Source organism: Helianthus annuus, chromosome 11, assembly GCF_002127325.2.
Source record: "Helianthus annuus cultivar XRQ/B chromosome 11, HanXRQr2.0-SUNRISE, whole genome shotgun sequence".
NCBI lineage: Eukaryota > Viridiplantae > Streptophyta > Magnoliopsida > Asterales > Asteraceae > Helianthus > Helianthus annuus.
Window position 1 is genome coordinate 161,465,560 of NC_035443.2, and position 11,723 is coordinate 161,477,282.

Sequence of the window (11,723 nt, forward strand, 5' to 3'; positions counted from 1 at the left end):
AATTATTTTTTTAATTTGGTTTTGTTTTATTTATTGAAATATATTAAATAAATGGGTAAAAAGACTAAATTACCCTTGGGAAACCATATTTAACAAAATTTTTTTTTAACTAGGTTAGGGCTAAAGGACATAATGTGCAGGATTTTGAAATGTTAAGTACAAAACTCGTCAAGTTTTGCGCTAAATGACATCGCTTGAACATGGCTATTAACACAAGGACAAAACCTGTAATTTACTCAAAATTTAATAATAATCAAAAGAGTTAATTGTCATTTTCGTCTTTGTGATTTGTTCACTTTTGTCATTTAAGATCATTTTCAAAAATGCACCAGTTTCCTCCTCGATATACTGGAAACGTGACACTTCAGTTCAAAAATTAAAACTCAGTTAAGTCACACATGTTAAATGAAGGGTATTATCGTCAATTATATATCTTTTATTTTTACCTTATTTTATGAATTGACAATAATATCCTTCATTTAACATGTCTGACTTAACTGAGTTTTAATTTTTGGACAAAAGTGACACATTTTCGGTATGTCAGGAAGAAAACCAATCTATTTTTTAAAATTGGTTTGAAAAGACAAAAAAGAACAAAATACAGAGACGAAAATGACAGTTAAAAAATGTAAAAATATAAAATTGGGAGAGCACGCATCTCACGTGACCACTGATATAAAGAGGCGTTACCCCAAACCACACCCAACATATCATCTTCGTCGCCCATTCGCTTTTTAGCCCTAATCTATCATTCTTTGGTCTCTCCTGCGAAAACACTCAGGTACACTTTGATTCTCTTAATAAATCCGCTTTAATAACGGTTTTCGAAACATTATACACTGCAATCAATCTCGATTTTCTTTTATACGTCTTAACTTTCTCTCTCGTTGTTTGATTTCTTGTTTTACACTCGATTTCACTTTGATCTGGACAAATTAGCTTTTAGTTACCTGTAATTGCAGTTTTCGTGGATTTAGTAGCTACATGTTCTGGATTTTTATTATTAGGGTTTTGTGATTAATGTAAATTGGATAATCAATTGTTGTATATTTATATTTATGATACGTATTGTGGAAGAACGAGTGAGGTTAGGGTTTTTTTTAGTTAATTTGTTTCTGCGGATTAGTTTGTGTTTTCTTGGATATGTGTTGGATGTATAGTTGTCAATATGCTACGTAAGGATAGCCGCTATTTCATGTTTAGCAATAAAGTAGAGGAACAGAAAAATACATGTTATCGAGCAGTGGAGATGAGGAAAATACAGAAAAATACATGTTATAAGATCAGACGTGAGGTACCTAGCAGTGGAGATGAGAAAAAAATAAAAATGTCGCTATTTATCGCTGTTATGTATACTGTATAGCGACATATGACCTATACGCCACGTGGGGCGCTATAGTGGGCACTTATAGCTGCTATTGACAACTATGATTGGATGTTTTGCATGGTTTTGATATAAGCTATTTTTGAAAGATATGTACATACGGGTTAAGTTATTGGGAAAATGTCATAGAAATGTAACCAAGTTTGTCTAGTGTTCTAATTAAATCACTCAAACATTTTTTGTCTCTCTAAAGCAACTAAACTTTAATTTAGTGTTCTAATAGTGTGTAATTACCAGGTCCCCAGGTTATTATTATTTTTTATTTTCTTTAATGCTTATCTTGTATCACCTGACCCCACGACCCTCCCAACCCAACCCAACCCTGGCCGCCGTTTCAGACCAGGGTTGGGAAGATAAGTGAGATTTCAATAGTATTTTTGTATTTAAATTTTGTGAATCTTTGAGATTTAGAATCCATTTTTGAAGGGTAAATGACGATGAGGTGGATGTTAAAGATAATTAAAACTGTAAAATTTGAAGGTTTAAATGGATTTTTTGGTGTGAAGTCTACATTTGCTTCTGGTGTCAAGAGGAATACAAACTATGTTTTGAATTTCCATGATGATGATACATCTTCCATGTTTTTTGGTGGAAGATGGCTTTTTATAGTTTTAGCAGAGAAGACGAATTCATTATAATATGGCTTTTAGGGTTTTAGCAGAAGACGAATTCATTATAATAATTTTTAGTATTTTGTTTTAAGTTTAAGGAATAAAATATAATTATTTGTTCAAGTTTAAAAACTAATATATAAACATGACCTGCTACGTTATGAAGGTAACCTGGTAACCTGTAAATTGCATAACACTATAACAATAAATCAGACTTGAGTAACTTTAGAGAGACAAAAGAAGATTGAGTGACTTTAGTGGAATATATTAGAAACTTGGTTACTATTTTATAAAGTTACCCCTCAGTTATTCTACAAAGATTCCTAATTGTAAGAAGTGTAAGAAGGATTTATAGAGTGACAATTGTCCAATAACCTAAAACCACCACTCAAAACCTAAACACCCACCCCACCACCACCCAAAACCTAAACACCCACCACCACCCAAAAACTTACTCCCCCCCCCCCCCCCCCCAAATCCCAAAAACCTAAAAAAACCTAACCCCTCACCCCCCAAATCCCAAAAACCTAAAAAAACCTAACCCCTCACCCCCCAAATACCTAAAAAAAATCCTTAACACCCAAAAACCTACCCCCCCCCCTCTTCTTGACAATTGTGCTTTTGTGTTTGTATGCACTTTATTATAATTGTTTTAACCTTCTACTCATTGATGGGTTTAATACTGCTGGTTAGGTGAGTGATGAGTTGAGATTGAGTGTTAAAACTTTCATTTTCAGGTGTCTTAGGTTTCATTGGTAGTTCATAGCTATGCTGTCAAAGCACCTAGGTGCACAGTGCACTCAAGGCATATAGGCCAATCCTGGAGCGCTAAAGAAGCGAGGGCTTTTTTAAGCTAGGTGCATAGTATAAAATATAATTTTTTAAGGATTTTAGACATGTTTTAGGCCTGTTTAGGGCCAGTCTGAGTTGTTTAAGGTTGATTCCAGCCTTATTTAAGGGTTTATTTTTTATTTTTTTAATCATTTTTGGCCTGAATTTAGCCAGATATTGGCCTGAGCTGGCTCCTGGTTGTCTGAAACCTCACCTTTCAGGCTGCAACGCTAAATCTTCGGTGGGCTGCGCTTCAATGCGTAGGGCGCTTTTGACAACATAGGTTCATAGTTGTCACGTTTAATCATAAAGAAAGGTTTGCACATATTGTGTCTGTGACTCTGTCTGCACATGGTTTAAGTGTTTCAACCATCTACTCATTGGTATTCTGTAAGATAAGAATGAGTGATGGATGGGTTGAGACTGAATGTTAAAAATTTCATTTTTATGTGTCATAGGTTTCATTGGTAGTTTATAGCTGTACTTGCAGTCGTTTACAATGTGCTCTGTATTTTAGTGTTGCTAGTGGAATCTTTTTTAAATTTTTTTTTCTTTTATACGAGTTTTTATTTGTTTTGCTAAACTGATTGGACAGAGCTAAAACATGGGTGGAAGAAGCTACTCTCCATCACCGCCTAGGGGTGGTCGTTATGCGCGAAGGGGAAGGAGCCCTAGCCCCAGGGGTCGCTATGGTGGTGGTAGTAGCCGTGGAAGAGATCTCCCTACAAGTCTCTTGGTTCGTAATCTTCGTCTTGATTGCCGGTATGTTCGTGATCACTTTAATTTCCTTCTATGCATTTTATTGATACAGGAATTGGATTTTGGCATTATACCCTTTTTGTTAATTTGTTGCATGTACTTATAACACTTATCACTCTGAATTTGGGTTACCCTTAAAGAATATCTGTAAGTGATTTTATTGTTGATAACATTCTGATGCACCTAATTTGTTCAGGCCGGAGGACCTTCGAAGGCCGTTTGGAGAATTCGGTCCTTTAAAGGACATCTACTTGCCGAGGGATTATTATAGCGGGTGAGCTAGTGTAGCCTTTATGTTTATGATATTTAGTTAATCGACAGTTTAGTGTTTATTTTTCGTACAAATAAAGTCATAACTTTGGAATGAAAAGTCACATCATTTATGATATAATCAGATGCATTTACACTATATTCGTTTTCCTTTCACGTTTTTTTATAAAATATCGAGCATGCGTATGAGATTGGTGCCATGCCTTTTCAGATATTTTTCACTTATATTAAATATTAGTTTCTTTTAATCAAGTTGAGTGCCGGACATTTTTTTTTTATTTTAATTGTGTTTTCTTAGATTCTTAGATGTTTTACCATTTATTAATCTTACATCTTAAATTCGGTTCTCCATTAAGATTGTTGCCGTTTAACAGTGAAGTGAAGTAAAAGTTTTGAAGGCATGAATCAAGTATTAAGGTTTCTCTTGATATTATGAACTAAGTACCAATGAATCAAGTAGTAAAGAGTTCTGTCAAGGTGGTTTTGTTTGGTAGTGAAGATGTGAAGAAAATTGAGTCGGGTTACATTTAGAAGATTTCAAGATTCCAAGTCTTGAAGAATTTCAACTCATATTTATACACTGTCACTTACAAGGTCAGCAGTTCTGCTTATGACCATGACCTACCGTAACACTGAAAACTAATCATTAAATTATCAGTTAAAAACAGGTTAAATAAGGTCACTTGTTTCGGATTTTACTGGTTGTTGAGTTTTTTTTTTTAATTGTGTGTGCAGAGAGCCACGGGGGTTTGGATTCGTTCAGTTTGTTGATCCGGCTGATGCAGCAGAAGCAAAATACCAGATGGATGGTCAGGTTTTTCAAGGGAGAGAGCTGACTGTCGTTTTTGCTGAGGAGAATCGGAAGAAACCAGCTGATATGAGATCAAGAGAGCGCAGGCTAGTTTATTGACTCGTTTATAAGTTGAAGTATTTATATTAATTTGTAGAGTAAAATGCCATTTCGTCTCTGACTTAACGGAGAAAAAATAGATTTCAAACCTAAAAGATGCGGAAAAACAAACATTTGGACGAAAGTTGCAAAACTTGCCAAATCTTAGAGACGAAAATGGTATTTTACTCTCATTTTTATTAGAGGTGAGCATAAAACCGAACCGTAACCGAAGGGTCGGTTATTGTATTTTTGATAACCGCATGTTGCGGTTTGGTTATGGTTATTTTTATTTTCATAACCGAACCGAACCGAATGTTTTAAACATGGCCGAATGTTTTAAACATTTTTTTTAGTTAAATAACCATGACCCTGTCCATATGTTTTTTGGTGAAGTGTTTAAGTCTTTTGCCGTTAAAAAAAAAGTGTTTTTAAGTCTTTTAACCATGACCCAATCTCATTAAATTTAAAACTCTAGCCACTTTGTGTTCGTATGTATGCTTCCACATAACACGTGTCTACATGTGTTACTTTTGTTTTTGCAATTCAGTATGCAGAGTGAAATATAATTGATAATTGTACAAGATTTAAGTGTGTATTTAATTTTTGCGCATGAATTTTGCATAACCCACACTTTTAAAGCCTAACCTTAGGAACGATAAAAAACGACCTATAACCGAGCGGAAACCGCATTAACCGCAAATAACTGATTAACCGAAACCGCATTAACCGAACCGAACGGTAATGATTTTTGATAACCGAAGTGTCGATTCTCTCATCTTCTGTAGTCGAAACTCTATTCACAGGTGATGTTTAGAGTTTCAGCATCGCAACGTAAAGACCGTACCGATGTCATACGATTGTATGCTCTAACACATCTCCAATTACTTTGCTGGTGTCACTCCATGCGGTCCGTAGCCTAAACCCTAAACCCTAAAATGATTTTTGATAACCGAAGTGTGCGGTTATGGTTTCGGTTTTAGGCAATAACCGAACAGAACTGCACCATGCTCACCCTAATTTTTATATGCTAGTCGATGTTTTTTTATATGATTAATGTTATTGCAGAGGCGGAAGCAGATATAGTGACCGCAGACGATCGCCACCACGTCGCCACTCTCCACCGCCTCGCTACGCCAGATCGCGGTCTCGTAGCCGTGAGTACTCACCTCCTCCCAAGAGAAGGCATCAATCTAGGTATGTATTTAATATTTTAATTCTCATCTCTGCCCATTTTGTGGTTGTGAAAAAACCATGTTGAATTATTTTTATATATACTTTGAAATTATTTAGGTCGGTTTCGCCTCGAGGAAAAAGGTTTAGTAGAGAAAGGTCGTGTTCACGCTCACCAGTGAGAGCGCGTTCTCCACCTTACAATGGTGGGTCTAGGAGTCCTAGTCGAAGTCCCATCAGAGACAGGTCTCCTCCACCCTATAATAATGGGTCAAGGAGCCCAAGCCGAAGCCCTGAAAGAGAGGAACAGTCACCAACGGGCCGAAGCCCAATTCGAAGTCCAAGTCGAAGCAGAAGCCCTGATCCCCGTGAGTACGCGAGAGCCAAACCAAAGCGAGATGCTTCACTTAGCCCTTGAGTAATCGGCACCCAGAGTGATTTGGGTGCAGAAACCGCTGTTGTGTTTTTAGAATTTCGACATGATTTGACCTTGTTCAGGTGTTGGTTGTGGACGTTTTCATGGTGTTGGCACTTTATAGTTTTGAGTATTTTTTGTGATTCGACTGCTAATGGTTTTGATCCTGAAGTGATATGATTGTTGTGGTGTTTAATTCATGGTTATTCGAGCGAACCCTATGCAAATCGGTTTTGTTGGGTTGAACCAGTTAAACTGGTTTTCTAATCGGTTCAGTCCAAACCGGTTTCAATAATGAGAGTTCGGTAATGAGGTAAGAACTGATATACAAGTTGTAGATTTGAATTGGGTTAGGAACCGGTTTGAATAGTGGGTTTTTTTTTAATTTTATTTTATTATCAACTGTTGAGTGATAGACAAACCCTATGCGTGGTTGCCAATCCAGCCCCACCAAACCACCCCATGGCCAGCGTTTATAATGTTGTTGTCCGTTGGCTTCCACCGGCGTTAAGGGCAAACGGCTAGCGAGTTGGAATTTTATTATTGGTGGGTTTAAACTAACCGTTCAACGACTAGTTTGACCTAATAATTTTTTTGGATAACCCTATATTTTAGGGGTGTTCATTGAATCAAATTTTCGAATTATTCGAATAATTTTTATTTTCCCTTAAATTCGAATTCGATTAAAACCTACCCAATTTGATTCGACTTCGTATTCGAATAAAAAAACCAATTCGTATTCGATTAAAAATTAAATTCGAATCGAATTCGAATAAATTCGATTTGATTCATATTCTTTTAGAACGTGTAAGAAACTATCAAAATGAAAAATAAATCTTAAAGCAACCATACGAATCAGATTGAATAATTATATTTATGTAAAATTAGTCATAATCCGGTAACACACTATGTAGCCGAACACTAAAAATGAGATGCACAACATGATGTAAAATCAGTCATAATCTGGTAACACGCTATGTAGACGAACACTAAAAATGAGATGCACAACATGAAACACCCTCAAAAACCTAACATCTTAAAATTTAATAAACAAATATCAAAGAGGCAGTCTTCCAAACACATGGTCTAAACAACATCACCATTTTGATCTGTTAACCAAATTCTTGAACCTAATATCTTAAACTCCTGCAAAAACCAAAAATCATTACAAATATCAAACACATGGTCTAAGCAAGATCATAATATAGAAATAAGGATGTTATACATGTCATTTTTTAAAAGCAAAAGGAATTTTGGGATATTCAATCTGTGTTTAATTTTGTAAAAAAAATCCCCAAAAGTTAACAACCCGCATCGACTTCTATCGCTTAAAGGTCTATCCGTTTGGTGCACGGATGGCGATGTTGCCGCACGGATAGCACCTACCCGAAGCCAAATCGGTGGATGGCCCGGATTCCCTTACAAGACACATTCTTTTTGAGGATCCCTGTAGTCTATAAATCTTAGATATCAACTTAAACTATTATTTTCCAGCTAAAATAAGATATTAACTTTTAGGACATGTATTTAAGTAATCTTACCTAACAAATTCATATTTATTTTAAAATTCGACAACTCATATTATGAGCACACCTAACTAATTCATATTTATTTTAAAATTCGGCAACTCATGTTACCTATTACCTATTACCTATTACCTAATACTATAATTTTCAACATGTTTAAGCATAAAGGTGTTGTACCTTATGCTTTGGGGTTTTTCAAAGGACTTTTGATTTTTTTTTATTTTTGATCTAAAACTATATGATTCTTTACTTTTAACCCAAACTATTTTATTTTTTTACTTTTAACCCTAAAACTTTTCATCTTTTGCAATTTAACCGCACAACTTTTTTACTTTTAACTTTGGTCATCTATACTTTTCATTTTTCGCAAAATTTTCGTTTTACATTCCATTATAAATTTTGCGAGTTAACATGGCGCAACGTGCATGTGTGGTTAAATGTTTTTACGCACAATTTTTCCTGTTTGACAGGTTCATCATAACGTACGAGTGCTAGATCGACTTAGTTATTACCCAATACTATAATTTAAACTTGTGTAGACATAAACACTTTTTTTGGGGGGGGGGGGGTTCAAAAAAGCTTTTGATTTTTATTTACTTTTAACCCAAAACTATTTGATTTTTTTTATACTTTTAACCCAAAACTATTTGATTTTTTTTTTTACTTTTATTCCAAAACTATTTGATTATTTTTACTTTTAACCCCAATTTTCATCTTTTCCAATTTAACCTCACGACTTTTTTACCTTCAACTTTGGTCCTCTATAGTTTTCATTTTTTCACAAAATTTTCGTTTTACGTTTCGTTATAAATCTTGCGCGTTAACATGGCGCAACGTGCGTGTGTGGTTAAAAGTTTTTACGTTGTCTATTTTTTTCGTTGACAGGTTCATCGTAACGCGCGGGTTGTAGATCGACTTAGTTATTCTTTTATATGTTTTACGTTTCGGTTTCATTTCTTCGCATTAACATGTTGCAACTTAATGTTGGTGGTCGCTGATAGTAGTGTGACATTGATGTTTGCTCTCGCCGCAGCGCGGATCCTTAATACTAGTTATGAAATAATAAGATATTTGTCAACTATTAAATGAATATTTTAGATGATGGTTTTTTTTTTTTTTTTTGAATATTGATGTCACATAACATTCCATATCCCTTTTTAAATCTAGAGGTTAATATGGTAATTTTCTACCCTCTTACCCTAGATGGTTTACCACTTATATAAACCAACTTATTTAAGGTCTCGTCTTCACTCTAGCCGTCATGTAGGAATCCCTGAATACTGTTAATCGAAGTTAGATCCGTTAATTTTGTGTTTGAGTTCGAAATGGATACTGAAGAAACACGGAACTAATTATGGGGACTAATCAGTTTGGTTTATGTTTCTACCATAGTGGTTAATCTTCTAATGGATATTTGAGCTCCGACTTGATGTCTAATCCTGCAAAACAGAACACCGTTACTCGTTAAGAGGGGAATGTGGGGTTTCCCTCTTAACCGGGCTCCGGCGTGAGAATAAGCGACTGCTTTGGGAGGATAATTAAATGTTAAGAGTGAGAGTAGAGGGAATAGAATGTTTAACCTGTGGAATGAGGTCTCTATTTATAGCCGGAGAGGTGTAAGAGGATATGGGCTGATGGGCCTTGGGCCGGTAATGGACAACATAACGGATATGCTCTTTGTCTCACTAGTGTCGACCATTTAGTGGCTTCTAGAAGCTCTTCGGCGCTAGCGCGCCTTGGTTGGAGCCACGTGTCATTGTTGTCGGCCCTGCTGGTCTTCTGCCATCAGCAGACAAGTGGATATCGTGGGACAGATGTCTCCGTCCTCTGATTGGTGCCACGTAGGCGTCCTTAAGTACTTCTCGTCAGACGATCGTGGCGCACGATTGAACAGAGCCTGTTGAACGCTCATTGGCTCTTTTTCACTGCCACTTGTACCTTGTGTACCACTAGGGGCAGCCTTGCGCTGCCTCCTTGTATGGTTCTTGTTGAGCCTCTAACTAACCCGCGCGGGTTAGTATGCCCATGTGCTCTTTCAGTATGCTAAGTGCTGATATCGGAGCTTCTTGTGGGCGAGACCTCGCGCGACGTAGAGTAGAAAGTGGTGTAGCTCGCGCGAGACTTTTGGTAGGAAGTTTATTAAGATAAGGAGTATAGTCCCACGCGCAACCTTGATGTAGGTTTGCGCGGCTTTTTGGGACCATACCCCTTCAAGTCCCCCCAGTCCAGTGCTGCACCATGCGCGACGCAAGTGGTTGGAGCTCTGGACTTAGAAAAAATAAAAGTTGAAGGGAATGTGTCTTGCTTTTGGTTGGCGTGGCGCGTGTAGTCTTTTTTGTTTCCAACTGCGCGGAATCCAAGGTAGGTTCCAGGTGGTTCATTGGTTCTCCGAGCAGGCGCGAAGTGTTGTTAAGGTGATGTTAACTTGCGCGGCCTTGGTAGCTTTTGCATGAAGCTAATTGTAATTTTATGGCGGGAAAAACTTCGAAATTTGAACTCTGGCAAGTTGGTGAGATAAGTCGCTGATTGCGACGTCTGAGTTGACCCCTGGCACGGATGTCATCATGCCGACCGCGACGGTTGCACTTCGTTTCAGGAGAGTGAGACCCACGCGCGCGTGGTAACCGTCACCCCTGCTTTTCCGCGTGACGTGGCAGCCTCTCGTTGGTTAGCCTAGCGGCGAAAGCGGCACGTTTACCCATCGCATTAAATGCGATGGGTATATATATCCGAAGAGATGTGAGAGGTTCTCACTTCTCTTCTGTTCTTTCCAACTTTTATCTCGTTTCTCCTCTTTGAATCTTCAAATCTTGTAGCAGATCTTCAAGATTTTTCTTCACATCTTCAAGTTTTTCCAGAAACTTGCATCCTTATTGACGATGACTGAAGAACATCAGGAGGGTGTTTCCGTAGAAGAGGGTCCTGTTCCCGTTCTCCGGTGGGATCTTGGACTTTTTGAGCAGATTGTTAGGAGCTTCCGGTTTCCACCGGAGTGGGATGCTCGGCACCCGGCTCAAAATCAGACGGCAGCCGACGCACCGCCGGGTTACATCACGTTATTTGAAGACTTTTTTTCTTCAAGGTAACTTTAGACTGCCGGCGACAAACTTCATGGGGCATATATTGCATCACTACAACTTCCATCTTTCCCAGATGAGCCCTCCTGGAATGGTTAGGGTTCGTCATTTTGAGTTTTTATGCCGAGCCCATGGCATCGAGCCATCTGTTGAGAAGTTACGGGCCTTCTACCAACTTCAACGGACGATGGGCTTCTTCTCGTTTGCCAGCCATGGTGCTGCAAAGAAGATCTTGTTAAACCCACCGAAGAGTTTCCACGATTGGAAACCCAAATTCTTCTTTATTCGGGAAGAGGTGCTTCCGATTGCCATGCCCTTCAGAGATTGGAGTGAGCCAGTGCTGAAGGAGGATCTTACAATCCCAAAGCATGAATGGTGGTATCAACAGTTAACCCCTACCCTGAATCGGGTATTTGCGGAAAATGTGTTGGTAGCGGCGCGCATGAGTGACCAGTGGTCACCAGATAGCAAGGAGGTGCCGGTTTTGAAGATTGGTGATCAAGGTCAGTGATTTCCCTACTTTCCCTTGTTTCATGTTTTATGTTTTATTTTACTTATGCATTTTGACGTGTAGAGGCGCAATTGTATCAAGCTGCGTTCGCCACTTTTGGTGGATCTATGGGCGTGCGCCCACTGCGCGAGGATGAGGAAAGCTGGTACGAGCAGATTAGAGGCAATTTCATGTATCCGGTTGCTGATGCCTTTGCCTTGCCGCCTACCGCGACTGAAGGTGCGCAATTCTCTAAACCTCGTGCTTTGCGCTCTGTGACTTCTGCTGGGAAAGAGGT

The 11,723-nt window shown here is 38.1% G+C and overlaps 1 protein-coding gene and 1 long non-coding RNA gene across 2 annotated transcripts; one reads left to right on the top strand and one right to left on the bottom strand.

The window, feature by feature from the left end:
- The first annotated feature begins 688 nt into the window (after window positions 1-688).
- Window positions 689-6,532, top strand: LOC110890876 (serine/arginine-rich SC35-like splicing factor SCL30A). The gene is made up of 6 exons (XM_022138527.2): window positions 689-781; window positions 3,422-3,588; window positions 3,782-3,859; window positions 4,591-4,752; window positions 5,813-5,941; window positions 6,038-6,532. Exons 2-6 carry the CDS (start codon window positions 3,431-3,433, stop codon window positions 6,333-6,335), a joined length of 825 nt encoding a protein of 274 aa, XP_021994219.1. The 5' UTR covers window positions 689-781; window positions 3,422-3,430; the 3' UTR covers window positions 6,336-6,532.
- A 651-nt stretch (window positions 6,533-7,183) lies between these two features.
- On the bottom strand, window positions 7,184-7,785 carry LOC118484109. The gene is made up of 2 exons (XR_004872740.1): window positions 7,642-7,785; window positions 7,184-7,478 (listed from the first exon to the last, which is right to left on the bottom strand). It is a non-coding gene; the product is annotated as an uncharacterized LOC118484109 (long non-coding RNA).
- Window positions 7,786-11,723: the final 3,938 nt, after the last annotated feature.